At 44.2% G+C, this 23972-nt stretch overlaps 1 protein-coding gene across 1 annotated transcript in view; it reads left to right on the top strand.

Moving 5' to 3' along the window:
• Window positions 1-23972, top strand: part of NIBAN1 (niban apoptosis regulator 1) — a 100965-nt gene that overhangs the window by 45297 nt on the left and 31696 nt on the right. Inside the window, 4 exon segments of the mRNA XM_084851371.1 lie at window positions 7204-7334; window positions 8622-8753; window positions 9993-10107; window positions 16388-16555. Coding sequence (XP_084707497.1) covers window positions 7204-7334; window positions 8622-8753; window positions 9993-10107; window positions 16388-16555 — 546 coding nt within the window.

Raw genomic sequence — 23972 nt, 5'->3', positions numbered from 1 at the left:
CAGGGGGGAGCGATGGTGGGCCACACAGATGGCCTCTGAGAGCATCATATGCCCCTGGGGCTGCATGTTGCCCATATGTGTTCTAGGCAATATCAGTCGTTCTCAAACTGTGCCCCGGGGAACACTCTTAAGACAGCTTGCTTTGGCGGTTGTATCACATGCTAAGTCGGTCTGCTCTCTTTCCTTGCAGTGCAGTCACAGGAGAGTGTTGTCTGCATGCTCCTGGTCCCACCTCCTGTTAAAATGGGATGACTGTGAGGCCTTACTATTGTGCTGTTTGGGTAGTAAGCAGGTGCCAGGTGGATCAGTGGCTGAATGGAAAGCAGGTATTGGAGGACAAAGCTCGGCTGTATGTGCTACACAGCCTTCCCTGCATCCCCTAAGCTAGCTTGCTGCGCTCAGGTGCAGTGAAGAATGCTGTTCCCTTCCCAATGTTGGAAGTAAAATTCAATTGCGAGTCCAGTCAACTTCTATATGCAGAATGGGCGGTAGGTAGGCACCATCCTGTGTGTTGCCACAAGCCACAAAATGTCTTGGATTGGCCCTGACTGTGCTCTAGAAGTTGCCCCATGTTCTTCTGCGATGCACAGGGATTATTCTAAAACAGATCTGTGGGAGACTAGTCACTGTGGAAAAAAGGGCTTGCTGAATGTACTCTGATTTTATTTTATTGAAAACATGTCAGGGCTGCCTTTCAGGGAAGAAGCTCTTTTGCTGTTGAAGAAAATGATTGCTCTGCCATTGGGAAGGTTCTCACCTCGAGACAGCAGGAAGCACAGCCAGTGCAAGGGCTGCCCTAGAGCATTTGATGGGATAGGCCCTGTCTTCAGGAACCCTGTCATTCTTCTCCCAGCAGCGATCTCTGCCTCCTTCTGCTCTTGGCTCTGCTTCCACTCCCTAGGCTGGGTACAAGTCGTCTAGCCAAGCAAACTAATCGAAAAACTTGGCTGTGTTTCACCTTAAACAAACTCTTAACATCCACACCAAAGAATCAGTACTAAATTTGGAAATGGGCTAAGAGGGACAGCTCATTTCTCAAGTCTTTCGAAATCTTCAGAGGGGAGAAAAGATTATCTGTAACATTCTTGTTTCCCAGGCCATATTTGCATGGGAAGTTACTTCAGTTTAGCAAACCTATTCTGTTCTCACAGATAGAGGAGTTACAAGCTTTTTTCACACATGGTGCATATTCTCAGTGCACAGTGGAACATCATGATTGCACACACCCACTCCTCCCCTGGGTGTAGCTCCTGTGCTCATCGAACATAATGTATAATCCTGGACCTCAGAATTAAAGGGTACCAAGCAGGGATCCAGCCTGTGTGCCACCATCCAATTCTAGCCAAAGAAAGAAATGGCAGGGAGACCAGTAGGGAAGCTTCTTAATTACAGTGGGCCAGATGCATCACATGGCATCCCCTGACCCCTGTAAAAGCTTCCGGGTCAGCTTTGCTCACTGGTCTTTGCACCAAGGGGACTCTGCAGCTGACTACACAGACCTCTTACCTTTGCCTCAGCCCACATGTTGCCACCTTGCCCCAATTTGACAGGAGCAATATCTTACCATAGTTGCAATGGCCGATGCTGCTTAGTCCTTTCCCAATTTAGCATGGTAAGGATTGTGCGCTATTAAGCCTTCACGTGATGCTTATCAGCAAAATCAGGGATGATAAAGATCACAGGTTGTTATCAGGCCTACTCACATGTGAGTCTAAGCACATAGGCACAACTACATGTTCCATGTAATGCAATTAGGCAAATTGGGTCCTGCTATCCCCTGGATGTAGAGGACATGTGTGGCGATAATGTGTGAAAACTGTTAAAAATGAGGCTGGAGCAGGAGTGAGGGTCCCTCCTGAAAAACCCATTCCTGCTGCATAATCCCTACTCTTGAACTGTCAGTTTATAGCAACCTTCCCCAACTGGGCACCTTCCAGATGTGTTGGACTACAACTCCCTCCATCCCAACCAGCATAGCTGCTAGCTGAAGCTGTTCAGTCTGAGGATGATGTCAATGGTAGTCCAACACATCTGGAAAGTGCCAGCTTGGGTAAGCCTGGTACATAATGCCAGAGTAGTAGAGCTCCCTTCCCAGACTCCCCTGTCCGCTACAAATAGAAGTGGATTACTTCTTGTCCCCATAGGAAGTAGCCTATAAGAGAATTCTGTATTCTCCTATGTTTTCCTTCTGAAAGCAGTCTTACTCCCCCGCATCAAGTGTGTGTGAGCAATAGAGCACATAGTCTGCAGAAGTACTGAATGATGTTCGCTTTTGTGCATGTGGACAGGAGAGCTGCTTCAGACAACAGATTCCTGAGGGGGTGCCAGTTTTTTATTTTAATTTTTTTGCGCTTCCATCCTTCATCTCTGTTTAATTAAAACTGAGATCTGTTTTAAAACATGGAGGTATCATTTTGATGTTTGTTTCCAATGTAAACAGTGTTTGAGGACAGCATTGCATGTCGATGCAGTCATGGTGCTGATTTCTTTATCACGTTATGGACATGTACCCTGCATCCAAGCGGCAAGAAGTTTCAGACGTTCCAGTGCTTACTCCAGGTTCAGTTTCCTTAGGAGGTCATTAGACTTATGGCATTTCTATGATATAAAGTCCATTTACATCAGGGGTGGGCAATATGGTGCCCATGGGTCACATGGGGCCAACAAAATTGTAAAAGAAAATGGGGCGCTATTGGTGTCCGAAGTGGCTACGGTGTCCAGAGTGACGTCTGGACTGGCTGAAGTTTCTCACCCCTGATTTACACATATGTATAGGCTGAACATAAAATGGGGGTTGACGGCCATTAGCACTCCAATAGATTCCTGTCTTGAAATACATTTACCTATTGTGAGGGAGGAAACTTTCTGTACAAAGAAGTTGGAAAGAAGCAATTCTGTTGATGTGGCAGGGGAGTTTGTTTAGGGTTTCAAAGTGTTGGATTCATGTTGCTTTGGGAGTAGCCATTTCCTGCCTGTGAATCCCGTCTGCCTGCTTGTCCCGTAAGTTTGTGCATAAACAGATTAATACAAAAATGCTCTTTTGTATTAATTAATTAATTACAGTGTAATTAATCAATACAAAATGTAGTTAATTAATACAAAATATCTATGCGCTCCACTTCTGAGCGGTGAAAAGTTTCAGGGGTTCCAGTGCTTACCCAGGATTCAGTTTCCTTAGGAGGAGGTCACTGGAGATTTATAGTGTTTCTGTGATACAAAATTTATTTACACATATATACAGTGTGAGCATAAGATGAGGGTTCACAGCATTAACACGCCAACAGATTCTTGCTTCCCATCCCAGTGTTTAGGGGAATCCATAGGGCCATAGGATTTCCTGTAGAGAACGAAGTCAGCTGTCTGCCACCTTTTCAGCATAGACTGACTTCTTGTTATACACACACAACTCACTCATCCCCTTTCCCTTGTTTAATGGGAGGAAGAAAGATGAGTCATCTCCACCCATCAACTTTGCCTTCTTGGGCCATCCTAGCTCCCATTGAACACATAACAAGAGTGTTACCAGCCATCAACTTTTGTCTGTCAAATCTTAAGAAGTATTGCTTCACGGCATCCACACTGATAGCTCTACTTACAGAAAACTTACAGAGAGTCAAGAATTATGGAACTTGGAAGGGGAGATGTGCACCATCTTGACATCCCATAACACTATCCCCTCTTCTGAAGAAATGGTGTGCTACATTGATTAGCCTTTTAAGAATAAAAATAAGTTTCTCCTGCAAGAAACAGGAAGGTATTAATTAAACATATGTGATTAAAAGCACAGGTTATATTTTTCCATTTACCAGCCCCATAAGTCTTGAAATGTTCTCTGCTCCAAAGGAGACTATAGTGATTGCTCTGAGCTTTTCACTGTTATGAGAAGGAGGAATACGAAACATAGAAATGAGATAAAGAAGTGACTGAAAAGTGACTGTTTTACAAAATGAAAGCCAAGATCCTTGTATCAAAAGTACCTTGTCTAAGTAGTAACACAGTGTCCATTGTGACAGAACAAAGTTAATCTTAAGTAAGTAAAAGTCTCTTGTTTGTGTAGTGGAGCTTCTTGGTGGAAGGGTGGGATAAAATGTAATGGCTGATAGTAGAGAGATCCTTTAAAATCTACCTGACAGTTTGCCAAGTCGTCAGTGTAGCTAAAATGATGGTGAAAAATGCATTCACTGATTATCTAATATTACTTTCCCATGCACTACAACACTGAGGTTACCATAGGAATGGACTTCCACCAAAACGAGATGGAAATATTTCCATATAATTCTGGGACACTGATCGGAGAGAAACTTGTGTAGCAGAATGTACCATGAATGTCTTGGAGACCATCAGTTAGCTCTGCTGAAAAAGTAAGGATGTGGAACTCTCCCTAAGAGCAAGAGGAGAAAGCACAATGGAATTGTTTAAAAAATTTGAAACAGCTGGACGGAAGCAAGATTATAAACAGCGGACATATGTAGTAATGTCTCTTAAAAAAACAACAACCCTGTAGCTTCATATTTATTTATTTAATGTATTTACAAATAGCCCCTTTGCTTACTGGGTGCTCAAGGCAATATACAAATTCAGAAAAAATAAAATAAATAATACGAATACATCATAGCAATAGTATAGAGGGGGTGGGGAACAATTCAGTATAATAAAATCAGAGAGTGGCATTAAGAACCATTAGCTTGCCAGAACAGAAAGATCTTCAGTACCCGCCTGACGCATAATAAAGAGGGGACCAACAGAAGGGGCTCCGTCTTGAGTGCCCACCAACCGAGCCCCAACAGGTTGTGGGGCATATACCAGGGCTGCTGTGACAATCACAAGCTACCAGCAGGTTGATATGGGAAGAGGCGGTCTTTCAGATATCCTGGACCCAAACTGTTCAGGACTTTATGTGTAAGAACAAATACCTTGAATTGAGCTCAGAAACAAATTGGAAGCCAGTCCAGCCACTCCACGACTGGAGTTATATCATCTGTAAAGTGCATGTCTGATAGCCATCTGGCTGCCACATTTTGCACAAGGGCCAGGCAGTATTCCCCAAGCACCATCTTCTTGGAATGCTCAGCCAAATAGAAAAGTCCTACAATTCCCGCAGAAGGCTGCTGGAAAGGGCTGACTTTGACCGGATTCACCCAACACAATAAGCCACAGTGGGTTGTGAGCCATGTTTGTTTTAGAGTGGCTTGTTGTGTTGTCTGAACCTGGCAGGGTGGCTTCAGCATGGTTTCTGAACTATGCATAACCCATCCTGAAAACCTGTTGCTGTTTTCAGGACAGCTTATTTTCTGAGAGGCTTTTTGTGATGTGTGAAACTGGCAGTGTGGCTTTAGTGTGCTTTGTTCAAAAGGGCTACAGAGCAGTCTGGCAAAAGTGGTGAAAAGCCCGACCACTCCTCGTGATCTTGCTTGCTGAACTCTGCTTGGCAACATCGTGTGCTATCCCACCTCCCTCCCCTCTCAGTGCCCTCCACCCCCTCCTCCTCCAGTTTGGTGTTTCATTTGACAGATACCAGGTGGATTTTTTAAGGGGGGGGAGCGTTAAAAAAAAGGAAAAGAAGTATCAAAATGTGCTTGAGGGGATTTTGGCATGAAAACAGGAGTGGGGAAAAGTTGAACCCCCACACCTTCTGAATCACCATGCTTCCAAATTGGGGTGGGGCAAGCTTACCCACAGATAAGTCAATCATGCATACAAACATAGCTGTCCTAGGAAGAGGGACATCTCTCATCCCGGAATGCAAGCAGCAGCCAAGGAGGCTTTTTTACTTTTTTTAAGAATCTAAGGGCAGCCAATTTTTATTTTTTATTTTTTTAAATCACAGGTTGGGATGAGGGGAGGCAGTCGAGGGGAGGTATGGTTGGGCATTTGATGAGGGCCCACTCTCCAGCAGGGGCCCACTTGAGAAGAGCCCCCTTGAGATGCTCCTCAGTTTCACCTTTGCAACCTGCGTGTTCACCTGCCTCTCGCTGTAGCCCAGACAATGATGGTGCTGAGAAGAAGGAGCAGGAGATGCCACTACCTGCTTGCTCACTGGCTCTCTGCCTGTCAAGTAATCAAGTGGTAGCAATGATGAGAAAGAGGATGAGGAGAAACAGCAGTTGGTGACAATGGCAATGAGAAGGTAGACTCACTGAGGGAGGGGGCCTGTTAGGGTGTCTTGCCCAAGGGTCCTCAAAAACCTGGAGTGAGCATTGGCTTCATCCATGTGTGGAATACCACTGACTGATGTTAAGTTTAAATGGCTGCTCCTCCCTATGGAAAAAAAACTCCTTTCTGTATGTGGAAAGCTGGCATGCATATCAGCCCCATCCATATAATCCACCTCCAATGAAAAAATGGAAGACAGAATCCCTAAAGGAGAATTTAAGAGTGTAAGGGTACAATCCTATGCATGTTTAGACAGAAAAAAGGCCTATAGTTCCCAGCATTCCAAAGCCAGCATGGCTGGATGGGGCACGCTGGGAGTTGTAGGCTTTTTTTCTGTCTAAACATGCATAGCCTACAATTCCCAGCATTCCCCAGCCAGCATGGTTGGCTGGGGCATCTGGGAATTGTAGGCCTTTTTTCTGTCTAAAGATGTATAGGATTGCGCCCAGGACTTGGAACTCCTGTACAACTGAGCCAGAAGCTCACTCCCATGCCTCACTACATATAGGCCGTTCATATGTGAACTGGCCCCTTTTGTGGATTTGGATTCCCTCATCCCATCAGTACAGTTAATAGCACCTGAAGAAGTCTCTGAGGTGGTGGTCAGGGAGTAATTAGGTACCTCCCCTTGTAGAGGTTCTGGGGGTGGCGGGAAGCTATTGGAACCTGTCACCCAATCTGGAATCAAATATGTTAAAATATTACGCTTGGGGGCCTTTATCTTTTGTTGCCACCCATCAGATATGTTGGAACCAGAAGAAGGAGAAGATTTCATCTGGAGATAAGAGATCCTATCTCAACTGTGCTTTTCAGAAAAGGTCTGGGACCAGTGCTATGTCAGATAGAACAAAAGGCTGTTAGCTCGCTCCAGGTCAGGGAACATTATTGCTCCAACTGGCGTCAAGTAGAAGCTTCCATTGTCTTACGGTATCATCAGATACGTGCATTTATGTACGTCTTTTGTTACAGAATTAGTTTTCTAAATTCACAGTGGTGAAGCCTTAAAGAAATGAAGGCAAAGTATAATATATTTTTAATATGTCCTTTCAGGAAAGACCGAAGCTGTGATCAAGAACTTCAGTCCGCACTATAAACGCCAGTATGTTGTGTCCTTTTGCAAGCACATCCAGAATGAGCTGGAACAAAACAGAGACCTGCAGTCCCAGTTCTTAAAGACAAAGGTAACAAGAAGTGTGTGTCATTGTGGCTGCATCAACATGACATATTCTAAACCTGTTTGAAGCCAGTTTAAGTACCACAGTGGCTTGGTTTGGCTGCCAGAACCAAGCCTCTGCCTTACCTGCTCTCTCCTTCCTTCCCTCCCTCCCTCCCTCCCTCCGCTCACATGCACCAACTCCCTCACACACTTCCTGGTTTAGGTAAACCATAGTTGCTATGTTATGTCTCAATCACGTAAACTGTATTCAAGTCCCCGCTCAGCTATGCAGTTTTACAGACTGATCTTGGGCCAGTCACATGCTCTCGGCCTCACCCAGTTCACAGGAGCTCAGCATGGCATATGTGGTCTCTTCCCACCTCCCATTTTATCCTCCCCCAAACCCTGTGAAAAGCACCAGAGGTACAATAATCTTTATTCCCTGCAGCCACGCATCCTAACACTTTTAGAGCAAAAAGGGTATTTATCATGGGTGGGGTGGGATGGGATGGGGTGGGGGGAGGAATCTAGTGCACTCACAAGCAAGCTGCAATGTGAAACAGTTCATCTCCTTCCTTCCTATTCTCATTACTTTCAAACAGGGAAGAGAATACCACCTTTGCTAATCTACCTTGAAAGCACAAACTCAGGCCTTAATTTGAAGCCGGACTTAGGAAAGCTCAGCCCTCAAATATGGGGGACTAATAATAGAGGATAGTGCTTCTGAAGAAATGCCGACTGCATTTAATTTGATTAATTAAAGTTGTTTCCAGCCCAGTGTTAGTCCTACTTAGAGTGGACCCATTGAAATGAAGAAGACTTCAGTTAGACTAACATTGGATATAACCCTTCGATTTTAATACCACATTTTCGCACTTGAGGCAGCTCGCAACAAAATAGATACAGATAGTTAATTAATACAGTGTGAAACAGAACTATAGAATCATGCAGAATTGTAAAAAAAAAAAATAAATTAGTGCACAATCCTGTGTGTGTTTAGACAGAAAAAGTCCTACAACTCTCAGCATGCCCCAGCCAGCCATGTTGGATGGGGAATCCTGGGAGCTGTAGGAATTTTTTCTTTCTAAATGCACATAGGATTGCGCCCTTAGCTAGCCAGTGTTATTACCTGTGCTATCACTGCCAGCCCCCATACATTTATAAACCAGGGTTTCTTGAGAAAATTTTTCAGGCAGGTTTGGAGGCTCAGACACCCCCATCTTCATTTTTTTTTTTTTAAGTAAAGAAAGGACAGGGAAGGCTTTCAAGAAGGTGGCTCTTTTTCTCTCCATCATTTTACATTTTTCTTTAGCCTCCTGCAAAATCCAGTGTGGTCTTTTATGAAGGAGAATTGTCACTTTTTGCTGAAGACTTGAAGAAGTGGAAGGACAGATACATAGTGATTAAAAACAACTATGCTGTGGAAAGCTTTGAAAGCAAAGAGGTAAGTTCTGAGGTTTGATGTTTAGGTGTATTGATCTGTCATGCTCAGGTTCTTCTTCAAGGGCAACTAGTAATTGGCTGTAGTTGATATATTCAGCATGCTAAAGAGGTTGCTTTTCACCTAGCGTTACTCTGATATTTTCAGAGTGATTCTGATTTGGTGCTTCCGGGAAACACATCTGAATATTGCCCACCAAGTATTCCTTTCTTTATAGTGCCTTGGACTTCAGTCTTCCCCCACCCTGCTTTTCTTTGCTGATTTCCATTTTGTAGCTTATCCTATCCTCAATATCTCATTACAAAAGTTTGCTTACAAGGCAGAATCCTCAAATCACTTCTCTATTAGCTTTAGTGGTATTGTTGCAAAGGCCAACTTGGGCCATGGCACATTTATGTCACCCACATCTGGTGAATGAAAAACTGTGGGCAGGGGGCTTCTGACATTACATTCTGAATGTAATGTCAGAAGCTGACCATAGGTAGGGCAGTGTGTACTCCATGCTGAAAAAATAAATCTATGATTAGGCATTCCAAATACTGTGCCAAGAAAAGCTGAATTCCATGACCTGCAGATGTTATACATATTGTATCTTGTTCTATGTGATAAAAATGTTAAATTTTATATGTGTTGTTTTCATTTGTTCTATTGTAGTTTTAACTTCATGTAAGCTGCACTGGGAACCTCTTGAAGGGCAGGATACAAGCCTGGAAACTAAATAGATTACAATTTTTGTAACTCACCTTATTCAGCCACCCCTGGCTTCTTAGAGTTCAGCAGACATAGCTGACATTCTCTAAAAGAAATCTTCAAAACCATATCAGAGATGTCCTCAGGAATCTGAATTCTGTCCTCAGTATCCCTACCTGTACTTTCGCTGTGATCCCTGAAAACCATGGCATACACACAGCCCTGCCCTCATATCGGTTCAGCCTGGGGCAGTATCCAATTGGACATTAGTGCTAATGTGAATTACATTGCGTCAGCGTAAGGGAGCTCTAGCACACTGACAATAGCATTAGCTGGCATGATGGGTTTTCTGGGGAATCCCATTGCATCAGCGAATGCTGTTGGCATTGCTAGAGGTCCCTTATGCTTGCGCTACATAATTTACATTAGCACTAGTGTCCAATTGAATTCTGCCCATAAGTAATTTGGAAAAATCCCATAGGCTTAGATTACTCGTTTTAAACAAACAAACAAACAAACAAACAAATCTTCATTTCTTTTCATCAATCCTAGGCTTTCCAGAAGGGCGTTGCTTCTAAAAGCTGCATTCTACCTGTTGGAGGCAAAGTACTGACTACAGAGGAAGAATATAATATGTTATCTGATAAACATTTTCCAGACCCAAGTGGTAAGGCATAGCCAGCTTAAAGTAGAACAGTATATCTCCATTTTTCATTTTCTGTTTGAGGCTTCCAAGTATCCAATTCCCTGCTGGGCTGCTGCTGGCAGGGTGGGAGGAGAAATGGAGGCGATTCTCAACTCTCTATCTTCCTCCCCGCCCCTTTTCCTCTGGACTCTGAGCCTGTCAAGAGGAGTTGTGCTGTCAGGGGCAGGGCTGGGACTAGAGGGGCCATAGGATTTTTTGTATCCTGGCCTCTCCTCTTCCCCCCCCCAGATTGCCCCCCTTTTGACCTCTATGAGGTCATCCAAGGTAATTTTGTGACGTTGGAAAACAGGTGCTGTAGCTGCAAGGGGGTGGTGGGAGAGAACAGTTTTTTAACTCCCCCTCCTGAAATTATCTACAGCTTTGGGAAGGGGGAATCCAAAAAATCATATGGTCCCTGGGATGCTCTCCAGCGACCGTAGGATTGTACCCTTAGACAGCAGTCCCCAACCTTTTTGGCGCCAGGGACCAGTCTTGTGGAAGACGATTTTTCCATGGACCGGGGGGGTGTGGTTTGCTGGCGGACTTCCAGACACCATTTGTGTCCCTATTCTTTGCAGTAATCAGCTACGTAAAGATTTACGTAGCCTGTTACTTGAAGAACAGGGACACAAATGGCGTCCCAGCGGCTGGAGCCAGCCGGCAGCTCCATGGACTCATCACGGAGCGGAGCTGGCCGGGGCCGACGAGGATTCCGGTGGGGGAGGGACGGATTGCCTCCCCCCCTGCGGACCCCCACGGACCCAAGGTGAGGGGGTTTCGCACACTCCTGCGGCCCGGTTACTAACAGGCCACAGACCGGTCCGCGGCCCAGGGGTTGGGGACCCCTGCCCTGAGAGATGGAGTTTGCTTTGGGGACAACAACTTCTGATAACCTGCTTAAAAACAAAAACCCAATACATGAGAATTGCTGTATGCTACATATTCATTGATGTTTTCTGGCAAGTATTATATTGCCTTTCTAAAAGTTGCATGAAAAATTCACATCGTTTTTCAGAGGAGAGTCTTTTTTGTGGATGAGAGTCCCCTTTGGGCTGCAGTTTTGTAGGTCTGTTATAATTACAGCCCCCCAGCTATGCCATGGGAGAAATAGCATTGGTCCAGATATAAGAGGCATAAAATAGAACTTGTCTATCTTATACTGTTAAGAGCTGTCCTCCAATTCTCCTGACGTGCATATATGTGCATTCCCTGTTGCAGGTTTAAGACTAGCCAATTCATGTTAAGCATTTAAGTATTCCATGTGTTGTTGTATTCAAATAGCTAGAGAGCAACTTTGGAGCTGTTTAGAGGCCTCCTCCTTCCCCATGGCCTCAGCATGGTAGGAAAGGATTTTTCATCACCTTAGGCCAGAGGCATAGAACCTTTTCAGCCCTGGGGGCAACTGGTAATACTGGCTTGGGGGTTGGGGCTGTACACACATACGTATGCACACACCCACACACACCAGTGATCCTGATACAGATTGCTCTTTCCTCACTGCTAGCACATACAGATCACATACAAGCCTTATTCAGGCCTTTTGAACCTGAATAGGGCAAATAGAGCCCTCCAGACCCACCCCTCTTCCTCACCATGTTTATCACTCTCAACTAGGCACGGCGGAGAATTCCGCCATGGATCTCGGTGAGGCTGAATGCCAGTGCATTCGGCCCCCCAAAATCCGTGGCGGAACAAAGCCCCTTGCCCCCCCCCCACGAAATGGGCCCTGTACAGAGCCTACCTTTGTCGGCTGTTCCGGTGCTCCTCGAATGGCGGCTGCGTCTGCAGCCGCCATTCGTGTCTTTCGAATGGCCGTGATAGGCTACATAAATACTTAATACGTAAATACTTATGTAGCCTATCACGGCTAACCCAGGGACGCCATTTGCATCTCTGCTAGGCTGTGATAGGCTACGTAAATATTTACATAGCCTATCACAGCTAAAGCGGGAATGCAAATGCCATAGGCGACACCATTTGTGTCCCTGCTTTAGCTGTGATAGGCTACGTAAATATTTACATAGCCTATCACGGGCCAGCGTAGGGACACAAATGGCGTCCCCTACACAGGACACCATTTGTGTCGGCAGCAGCCCGGCAGCAGCTGGAGGCCCTGCTGTGGGTTGGCCTGGCTGGTGGCTCCATGGCCTGGCAGGATTCCGGGAGGGAGGAACGGATCGCCTCCCCCCACCTGCGGAACCTGGCGGAGCCAGGTAAGCGGGGTTTCGTACACCCCTACTCTCAACTCATGGAGGGCAACAGTCTGAAGAGGAGAGCCTTCTGTACTGTGGAAGCTCTCTATGCAAGCCAGAATGCGGAAAAATCTGTGTCCTAGCTTACTGATACAGGAGGCTCTACTCTTCAGACTGTCACCCTCCATGAGTAGAGGGTGATAAACGTGATGAGGGAGAGGTGAGGGGCATGGCATGGCTGAAGTGCTGCTTATCCTCAAGTATTTGCCCTATTCAAGTTCAAAACACCTGAATAGGGTTACAGTATAATCTGTATAAGTCTCCTTGTGGAACTAGGTGGAGAGTATAGGCAGGGGGGAATTCAGTTACAGGGTCTGGACAACTATGGGGGCCACAATAAAGGCCTTGGGGAGCAGCAGGTTGTGTACCCCTGCCTTAGTCTTTCGCCTCCTATTCTTTCTCCAGTTTTGGGGCCCGCAAGCCTTTTGAGATTCTGATTCCTTCCTTGGCTATTGCCTCCCTTGCCTTTGAGACTCGCCTTGAAAGTGAAGGGAATTAATCAGATAGTGTATGTAAAAGAATAACAGTGCTAAGAACATGGTATATCAATCATTAGCCCTTTTTCTAGTGAACCAAGGTGGTACAGTGCCAACAGAGTTGGAGCGAAAATAGGGTTGCCAAGAAACAACAGGGAGAGGGAACCCAAGGTTTGCAGAAGTAGAAAAGACTCTTTTCAAAATTAAAGCTTAGAGGAGAAAAGGAGAGGAAGGAAGGAGCAAGGGACGGTGAACGCGGACATGCACAACCCAGTAAGGCAGTTAACTGAGGCTCCTGGTGCTGTGTGGTGTAGTGGCAAGAGTGCTGGACTAGGAGCTGGCAGATCCGGGTTCTAGTCCCCACTCGGCCATGGAAGCTCACTGGGTGACTTTGGGCCAGTCACAGACTCTCAGCCCAACCCACCTCGCAGGGCTGTTGTTGTGAGGATAAAATGGAGAGGAGGAGGATAATGTAAGCCGCCTTGGGTTCCTTGCAAGAGGAAAAAAGGCGGGGTATAAATGCAATAAATAAATAAAATAAAATAAAATTTAACTGAAGTCACAGGAGGTAAATGTAGAATCCCAGAGGCCTTGCACGAAGACATGCACATGCTAGGAGATGGGCCGTCCTCTCCCTGCCTTGCAGAAACCGCTCTGAAGCTGTGCATGTGTGTAAGGTGGTGATGGGGACAGGGAACAACGCATATCTTTTATATGGGCAGGATTGCTCTTTACCTGAGACTTTCTCAGAGTCAAAAAGCAAAAGGAAAGCAGTGGGGAAAGGATCAGTGGAAAGTTGGAATGTAGGGATTGGGGGAGGGAAGAGGGCATTAATCTGCTTCATCCCCAAACTTGAAGTATCATGAAGGTGGGAATGGCTGAGTGGCACTGTGAATGGGATAATTCCTGTTAGGGGGTGAGGATACATTGCAGTGTTTTCTTGCAGATCCATCTAATGGCAAAGCGGGTGGTTCCAAGCCACAACCAGTAGGGCAGCAAAATGGGGACGCCTACAGACAGAGGCTATGTGTGTGTTTCTGAATACCGAACCATGAGATATGCAGAAAAATATTGGCTTGTAATTTTTTTTCTATTTTCTTTGTGTAAGTGTTGATAATAGTTTTATTTTAAAAGCGGGGGGGACAACATAGACATACAGTACACATTATTACAACAACACATACAGGGATACACTAAAATTCATCTAAGATTATAAGGTATCTACCTTCGGCTCCCCTTACACAACAAATGCTTATTATTGTTCTCTACTTCTTATCTTAGTTGTATATCATACATTGAGTTCACAGACATTATCTCATTTCTCTCCTAATTTTTAACAAAGAAAAAAGAGAGTTGACCATCTCAAAGATCAGAATCCACATACATAGATACTATTTTTCTCTATTTCTTGTACAAATTCTAAAAAAGGTTTCCATTCTAACATAAATTTAATTATTAATCCTTCTTTAATTATAATAGTAAGTTTTGCCATCTCTGCCAGCTCCATCATTTTTGTGATCCACTCATTCACAGTTGGTATTGTTTCATTCTTCCACTTTTGTGCATACAATAACCTTGCAACCGTTATCATATAGAGAAAGAGGGCTCCCCCCTTCTCTTTTATGTGTTCGTCCATTAATCGTGAAGACCCGCGAGTCCATGGGTCTTTGCGAGGGGAGATATGATAGCGCTCTTCAAGTACTTGAAAGGTTGTCACACAGAGGAAGGCCAGGATCTCTTCTCAATCATGCCAGAGTGCAGGACATGGAATAATGGGCTCAAGTTACAGGAAGCCAGATTCCGGCTGAACATCAGGAAAAACTTCCTGACTGTTAGAGCAATACGACAATGGAACCAATGACCTAGGGAGGTGGTGGGCTCTCCCACACTGGAGGCGTTCAAGATGAGGCTGGACAGCCATCTGTCAGGGCTGCTCTGACTTGGATTCCTGCATTGAGCAGGGGGTTGGACTCAATGGCCTTGTAGGCCCCTTCCAACCCTACTGTTCTATGAATCTATAATCCCAGTAAAAAAGTCTCTGGCTTTAATTCTACAATAGTCTTTAATATTCTTTGAACTAGAGACTATTCGTTTCCAAAATGTTTTAGCTTTTTTACAAGTCCACCATAGATGATAAAACATTCCATCTTGGTCTTCAGGCTTGTAAATTTTTTTTAAAGGAGGTGGTCGGGGGAAATCAAACAAAATAGGACGACTGAGGCTGGAATCTTGACAGCATGAGGGCAGAGGTGTAGGTGCAAGCCTTTCATATTGCATGGTCTTTAGGCTAAAGGACATCACTGCCAATCAGAGGAGACAGCACTAGTTTAGATGGACCAAAGGCCTGACTGTATAAGTACCCTCCAGACGTGTTGGACTGAAATCTCATAATTCCCAGCCAGCATGGCCAATGACATTTGGAGGATGCATCTGGTGAAAGCAATGTCATCTTTTCATAACCACAACTGCCCCACTGCCCCCCCCACACACACACAACCTCCATGTGCTGTGTAGGAAATGTCAGGCCTAAAGCTGTGCAGAAAACTGAACCGCTGTAGCACCGCAGTGTTACTAGAGGTGGGAAGAAAGGAAAAAGGAATCCAGCTTAGGGCAGGGGTCAAACGAACATAATAGAGATGCCAGGGGAATTGGCTTCTAGCAAAAATAAAGCACAATTAAAAATGCAAGCAAAATAAATTCTGTTGACATCATTCAAAGTACACCACAGTTTATACCAATGTATATCATTGTATACCATCATTCAACGTACACCACTAGAAGAATAAAGTACAATTAAATAAAATAAATAAAATGCTAGAAAAATGTACATCACTATACACTGCTATATGTACACCACTAAAAATGTACACCACTAGAAAAATAAAGCACAATTAAAAACACAACTAAAATGAATTATTTTTACATCATTCAATGCACACCACAGTATTTTGTTGTGGGTCCCCAAGTGCCAGGACAGGCTATCAGACTTTGTAGGGAGTTGGCTTAATTCAAGTGGGCCAGATGTAGGTACATGATCCAAAGTTGGGAGGGTCGGTCAAGTTCCAGTGCAGCAAAGAAGGCTCACAGGGACCAGAGGCAGGTGAGTAGTCAAAACTAGCCAGAGGTCAAGATCCAGAGCAGAAATAGAGGCACAGGATGTCCAGAAGCAGGTGCATAGTCAGAGCCAAGTAAAGGTCAAGATCCAAGGCAGAAATCGGGAGAGAAGGGAGCAGGAGCTTAGGGACCAGAGACAAGCTGCTCAGACTATGGAACAAGGTCCGAGGTTAGGGAGTTACAGGATTTGCCCTTGGGGTCAGCTGACTGAATGTTCAGGTAGGCTGGTGCTGCATTCTCAATGGTGCCCTCAAAGCACCGAGCTGAGCCTGCCAAGCTTGCAGTGAAAACCAAGCATGGATTGAGACCTTTCCTCCCCAGCAGCATACACCACTTGTATATCATTATTTGTAAAGCTGGGTGCAAGTTCTGAAACTGGCACATTTTTCAAATGACTGCTGTTGTTGCCTTTCTTAAAAGGTTCCAATGAGAAGGAGAATGCCCAGGCGTTTGTTGTCCTTCCAAAGGAATTTCCAGTTTATCTGTGGCAGCCTTTCCTCAGACATAGTTACTTCTGCTTTCCGGATCAAGAGGCTCAGAAGGAGTTCAGCGCAGTATTGAATGATTGCATCAGACACTCAAACCATGGTAAGTACAGCAGGTGAAGTGTGATCATCCTGGCTGTTGTACCTGCATTTGGGAAGAGATAACTCAGCATGTTTGGCTGTCCCAGCAAGCAGCCAATCAGTACTCCTTAGCACTATTAAAATATAACTCTCTTGTATGGCTCTGGTAGGTTGCAATATGCTTAGAGTAGAACTACAAGTTATGGGTGGCATGGAGATGCCATCACGTTGTGCTTTAACCCTGCCCCTTTCAGAATCAGCTGGTGAGGAAACCAACTGTGATGACATCATGACATGAGGAAAGCGATACTACATGTTGCAGGGGAGAGGGGCAGCACCCAGCTGTTTCCTTTGTCAGGCTTGGGGAAAGTGGAAGTTGGGTTGGCAGCCCTATGACTTGCTTCTTGACCATGAGCTTCTCCCTAGCTGCCAGCAAAAGTGAGGGGCAGGGGCAGTAGAAGTCCTGCCGATGTCAAGGGCATGATTGGAAGGAGGAGAGACTAAAAGAACTGGACATGTTTAGCCTTGAGAAGACTGAGGGGAGATATGATAGCGCTCTTCAAGTACTTGAAAGGTTGTCACAGCGAGGAAAGCCAGGATCTCTTCTCGATCATCCCAGAGAGCAGGGCTGAATCTACACATAGCAGTTATACTGTTATCATAACTATTGGTACACATGGCACCAATGGGCACCAATAGTTAGGGTAACGGTATAATTGCTATGTGTAGATTCAGCCCAGGACACAGAATAATGGGCTCAAGTGACAGGAAGCCAGATTTCGGCTGAACATCAGGAAAAGCTTCCTGACTCAGAGCAATACGACAATGGAACCAATTACCTAGGGAGGTGGTGGGCTCTCCCACACTGGAGGCATTCAAGATGAGGCTGGACAGCCATCTGTCAGGGCTGCTCTCACTTGGATTCCTGCGTTGAGCAGGGGTTTGGACTTGTTGGTCTTATAGGTCCCTTCCAACCCTGCTATTCTATGAGTCTATGATGGAGCAACCTTGCTGAAGCTGGGCAGATCTAGGTCTGCTCAGGGCTTGGATGGCCAGCCTGACTAACTGAATTCAACCAGTTTTCTTCACATATCTCAGCCAGTGTTTTCTCTTTGTTTCTCACTGGTTGTTCTGAGCACAAGACTCCTTGGAAGTGGTGATAGTGGAAAAGCCCATGGAGCTGAACCACATTTTCTCCACTCTCCTCAGAATATCCCTCTGAATTTTTGTGGCATATATTTTCAGGACAGTGTATGTATGTTTGCTATCAATATTTAACAACTGATTATATTTTATTTCAGTGTTTGATATTTGGCTGTTAATATTTGATTTTACTGTTTCATATTTGACAGTATTTAATAGCTTGGCATGAAGTTATGTTTTAATGTTTGATGGTATTTAGTATTTGAAGGTGGGTGTGCAATAGTAATTCATCAGTGGGCCCTGCAGCAAAACATTGCAGTGTGGAGTAATCAAGTTCAGGGTTCCAGCCAGCAGCCCTGCCCTCTTCCAAGATACTCCATTCCATCCCATCCCCGATAGATAATATGCTCATTCCTCACTGGGTTGCGGGTGGGGGTGGGAGTTTCCTGGCATAATGTTTTTTCCCCTAAATATTTTTTGTACTTCTACAAACCTTGGGATTACCTTGAGCATGCCAGCATCTTCCTCCCCCTTCACCCCCAGTGGTCTTGTTTTGGCTACAATCCTGTTGGTACTCGGCAGCAGAGTTTGCTGTTGGAGGGAGTGATATTTATGTTGTACTTAACATTTGAATATTGATATCGCTGCATGTCAACAGCTTACGATACATTTGACACTTATTAAACCTAAATAATCAAGATGTGACAAAAAGGGTGAAGCCCTCAAATTTCAATTTTAAGGTAAGATTTCGCAGTAAAAATTCAACATCTGAATTTCAGATGAAAAATTGCTTGGGTCTGGGTGGGTGTTGGTTGTAGCAAACATTCGCTTCAGTTATAGGGGAATGGACCAGTCATATAAGAGGTAATGCCCAGCCAGTGTAAGGCTGCAAATGGTTGCTGATGTTCCACACCTACTCTAGCAAGGCCTGTGATTCAGCGGCACCCACAGGAATGTTTCCCCATACCTTTTTATATGCTTCTTCATGAGCAAGGCAAATCCCTCCTAATTCTTATGAATCTGAATTAGTAGTGCTGTGGCAAACAATGTACTTGGCACCCATGCCACAAGACGCATTAAGGCAAGATCTACATATAGTGAAGCTTCTGCCTTGGGAGGAGCACACATATATTTGGCACGTTGCAGAATCTTGATCTATATGCCTCAGTAAACGCGCTCTCTAAAGCAGACAGCTGAAGTCAATTTCCTCTGATGCATTCTTAAAGGGAAAGCCTTTCTTTCACATGGTTTATAATCCCTGTTATTCATCTCTTGAAACTTTGGTCATACAGTGATCTGTGTGAAACGCAACCCCTTTTGTTCAATACTGGGCAAGTAATGAAGTGGATCAACTTTTCCTGGCACACTGAGAATCTTCCATGACTCAAAATCTGCAGTGTGGCTTTAGCTTGCTCAACTTCTTTTTGCAATAATGTGAGCAGACTCACAGTGCTTTTGGCAGTCTCTGTTCCTCACTGAATCTCAGCCCATTGCTCCAGAGGACAGTGATGTGCTTGCAAAGTATGGAGCAGATAACCTAATAAGTCTCTCCCATCTTTAACATTTCTGGATTTGTTTCCTGTTCTTCATGCTTGCTGCTTCTTCTTTGTTTTTTATTTTTGTCACATGGAATTACTGTGTTATGGAAGGATCTCCCACATATTAAATATCTGGATATTTAATTGAAAACTTTCTGGGAGGGGAGTTGCATTTTTTTAACAGCTGTTGCACAAACTGATATTTCAGTGTATCTAACTACATTGTGCTCTTTTAGAGGAAGGAAGAAGTTGGTCGCAAAGTTTGCATCCAGCAGTGAAAGGACAACACCCTTATTGGTTTCACCAGCTTGTATCTTGCCCTTTCCAGTTCCTCAGGGTGGCTATCCCAGTGAAATAACTAAGATGTTTTAGAAACATTCAATTCCTAAAACAGTACTTAAAACCTAAACCTCACATCATCAGCAAGTACAGTCACAAGCGAACTTTAAGGAAACACAGAGCTGCCATCATTTGCTGTTTTGTTGCCTGATCTTGCTATTTCACATTGGCTTGATCATTTCAAATATGTTATATTCATAGTGACTTTGTTCCTGGTATTAAGCAAAAGGCAGAACATCTCTAGTTGTGCTAGGCTGAAATGGTTGTGCCATGCATCTGCCTAAAGACTTTTCTTGGTGACTGGATCACACTTCATATGGGTATAGTATTATTTCTACTGAATGATAAATGCCCTATTCACATAAACCCTCCGTATGTGCAGTGCAGTGATGGGAGGGGATGCACCCCCCAGACCTGGCTGTCATTGGTGTGCAGAGCATGCTGTTAGAAAAGGGCCTAAGTAGATAGAATCCATTGCACACAGGCCTGATACGTGAAATGTGTAACCGCGGTGGCTTAGAAGGGACCGCGGTGGCTTAGTGGTTAAGACGCTGAACTGCAGACTGGAAGGTCGGCAGGTCAGCAGTTCGAGACCCGAGTGCTGCGTGACGGAGTGAGCTCCCGTCTTCAGTCCCAGCTTCTGCCAACCTAGCAGTTCGAAAGCAAGAAATTGCAAGTAGTTAAATAGGTACCGCCTCGGCGGGAAAGGTAACAGCGTTCCGTGCACCTCGGTGTTCAGTCATGCCGGCCACATGACCACGGAAGCGTCTTCGGACAGCGCTGGCTCTTCGGCTTAGAAACAGGGATGAGCACCGCACCCTAGAGTCGGACACGACTGGTTGGGGGCACCTTTACCTTTACCTTTAATGGCATGGTGTGGATTGGACATATCTGGATCCAGTGGATTTGTACTTGTCCACTGTGTGTAGGTGGAGATTTCTGTACATGTTGTTACAGTGTGCTACCTGGTAAGCATGGCTGTAATTTCCTGTCTGCAGCACTCTGCATGGAATCTGACATTTTGCATATAATTCAGATTCCTATAATAGTTTTCATCCTTTTATGATTGTGGAGATGCTTTTGAAATCAAGTAGACAATGGCTGCCCTTGCACCCAACAATAAACCAGGATTCCTGGCTTACTATGAATGAGCAGCATGCGGTTGCATGCAGCCATTTGCTCCCACTTCCCTCCTCCCATAGCACTAGTGGGTTATGCTAACCAGAAACAAGTAGCTTATGGTGATGACCAAACCCAGAATTCTGGTTTGTTCCTCCTAAACTACCCAAAACCATAAGCCAACAAGAAGTCATGTTTGTTGCTGGCTTACAAATCCTTGCTTGGGAGCAACAAACCTGGATCCCAGGTTCAGATGTTATGATAAGCTACCCATTTCTGGTTAGTTTTACCCACTCATGCAATAGGAGTGATGTGGGAGTTAATGGGCTGCATGCACTAGCACACTGCTCATTCACAATAAGCCAGGCTAGGCCAGGAATCATCATGCGTGAATGCGATCAATCTTTATAGAAGTCTCCAGTGTTCTGAGATACAACTCTTGTATTCTGCATTTCTCACCTTTACGGTGCACAGGCTGGTAGTTCCACATTTAGCCATCGGTATCACTGTTTTTGTTACAGCTCCTCTCCTAATTCTGCAAAAACTCTTCTCTATAAATATATTGAATTTATAACCAGATATTTATATTGAACATGTTTATGCCAAATAAGCAAATCTGTATTTGTTTTCCCCATTTACATTACTTAAGCACCGAGTTTTTGTTTCCCTGGTGAATTTCAGATTGCTTAGGGCTCAAGCAGTTGCTATGTTCTGCATACCTACTGAGCTTCCGTCACTATGGGAGTTTGTTTATTATACAGTTAGGATTTATATAGCATTTTAAAGATATAACTGTGTTTAAAATGTTACTGGGGATGCATTTTCCCCATGAGAAATTTTGCTAGCCTTATCAGATCCCTTTCAGTTTCTTTGAAATTTCTTGGATGCTTTGATGGAAGAGGAAGAAATGGAGCATTCACTTCTGATTTTGCTCTTAGTGAATTTTTTGTGGCGGCTCTAGTTGTTACCATCCTTGGGTCTTTGTGATTGAGCAGGTTAGAAGATTTAAAGAAATACAGACATCTTAATATTTAACTCCTCACCCCACCTCTTGTGCTCTATTCTCCAAGCATCTAGAAGCATCTAGTCCTGCAACTAGGCAATGGTTATTGCGACTAATTACGAAGCATCAGTAGAACCATCAAATCCTGCAAGATGAGGCGAGCTAAATCCTATAGATATGTAAGTTTGTACATGAAGCTTGCAAGTTTTTAGTTGCTATAAATACAGCACATGATTGCAGGCCTGTATCCTGTTTGGAAGTGACCTCATCTAGTTTCTGTTGGTGGTTAGCAGCTCTCCTACCGCATGAGCTGGCTAAGGAAGCCTCACAGTCATTGTTCTTTGTGTGCCTAGATTCAGCTCTTATTACAATGGATTCAGCTCTTATTACAGTGGATGGTACTCGGTGAAGTCTCAATTTATTTTATCCCAACTCTGCAAAGATTTTCTCTTAATCCATTTCATACGCTTATAAACTACCGTCAAACACTGAATCACATACCTGCTATTGCATGATGTTAAAAACTCAACTTAGGTCAATGTTGGTTTCGCCTTTATTTATTTTTTAAACAAAAAAGTGGGACCTGTTTCCCAGTCTGAACCAATGACTCCTATAATGCTGCTGTGTCCTTAACCATAAGAACATAAGAAGAGCCATGCTGGATCTAGTCCAGTATTCTGTTCACACAGTGGCCAACCAGCTGCCCATGGGAAACCCACAAGCAGGACATGACTGCAACAGCACCCTACCACCCATGTTCCCCAGCAACTGGTGTACATAGGCATACTGCCTATGATACTGGAGGTAGAATATAGCCATCAGGACTAGTATCCATGGATAGCCTTTTCCTCATGAATGTGTCCAACCCCCTTTTAAAGCCATCCAAATTGGTGGCCATCACTACATCTTGTTGAAGTGAATTCCATAGTTTAACAATGTGCTCTGTGAAGAAGTCCTTCCTTTTATCCGTCCTGAATCTCCCACCGATGAGCTTCATGGGATGACCCCAGGTTCTAGTATTATGAGAGAGGGAGAAAAATGTTTCCCTATCCACTTTCTCCACACCATGCATAATTTTGTACACTTCTATCATGTCTCCCCTAACTCACCTCTTTTCTAAGCTAAACAATCCCAGATGTTGTAATCTTTCCTCATAGGGGAGTTTTGCTCCATCCCCTTGTTCTTTTTAGTTTCTCTTTTCTGCATTTTTACCAGTTCTACAATATCCTTTTTAGGGTGCGGGGACCAGAGCTGTACTCAGTATTTGAAGTGTGGTTGTAACATAGATTTGTATAAGGGGAGTATGATCTTGACAGTTTTATTTTCAATTCATTTCCACATTATGCCTAGCATGGATTTTGCCTTTTTCACAGCAGCTGCACGCTGAGAGTACATTTTAATCAAGCTGTCCACCACAACCCCAGTGTCTTGGTCAGTCACTGCTAGCTCAGATTCCGTCAGCGTTTACTTGGAAGTTGGCATTTTTTGCCCCAACCTGCATCACTTTACACTTACATTGAACCGCATTTTTTATGCCCATTCTCCCAGTTTGGAGAGATCCTTTTGGAGCTCCTCACAATCCCTTTTTGTTGTAACCACCCTAAATAATTTGATGTCATCAGCAAAATTGGCCACTTCACTGCTCACTCCTAATTCCAGATCATTTATGAATAAGTTGAAAAGCATTAGTCCCAATACAGATCCCTGTGAGACCCTAGTGTTTACATCCCTCAATTGGGAGAATATACAGTTTATTCCTACTCTCTGCTTTCCGTTCTTTAACCAGTTACTGATCTATAAGAGGACCTCTCCTTTTATTCCATGACTGCTAAGTTTGCTTAGGAGTCTTTGGTGAGGGACTTTGCCAAAAAGCCTTTTGGAAGTCCAAGTAAACAATGTCAACCAGATCACCCCTGTCCATGTGTTCAGTGACACTCACAAAAAACTCTGAAAGGTTAGTGAGACAGGACTTAATTTTGCAGAAGCCATGTGGATTCTTTTTCAGCAGGGCTTGTCTTTCTATCTGCTTACTAATTTTATCTTTAATAATGCTATCAACCAATTTACCTGAATAGACGTTAAGGCAACTGGCCGGTAATTACCTGAATCCCCCCTGAATCTCTTTTTAAAAATTAGTGTTTTGTTGGCCATTCTTCTGTCCTCTGGTACAGATGTTGATCTTAGGGATACATTGCATATTTTTGTTAGAAAATCAGCAATTTCATATTTGAGATGGATACCATCTGGGCCTGGTCATTTATTAACTTTCAATTTATCAATAAGGTTAAGAATGTCAT

Source organism: Heloderma suspectum, chromosome 4, assembly GCF_057233095.1.
Source record: "Heloderma suspectum isolate Gila_16-S chromosome 4, 16-S_ref, whole genome shotgun sequence".
NCBI lineage: Eukaryota > Metazoa > Chordata > Lepidosauria > Squamata > Helodermatidae > Heloderma > Heloderma suspectum.
Note: the sequence above shows the minus strand (reverse complement) of the source record. Positions and strands in the feature narration are given on the sequence as shown.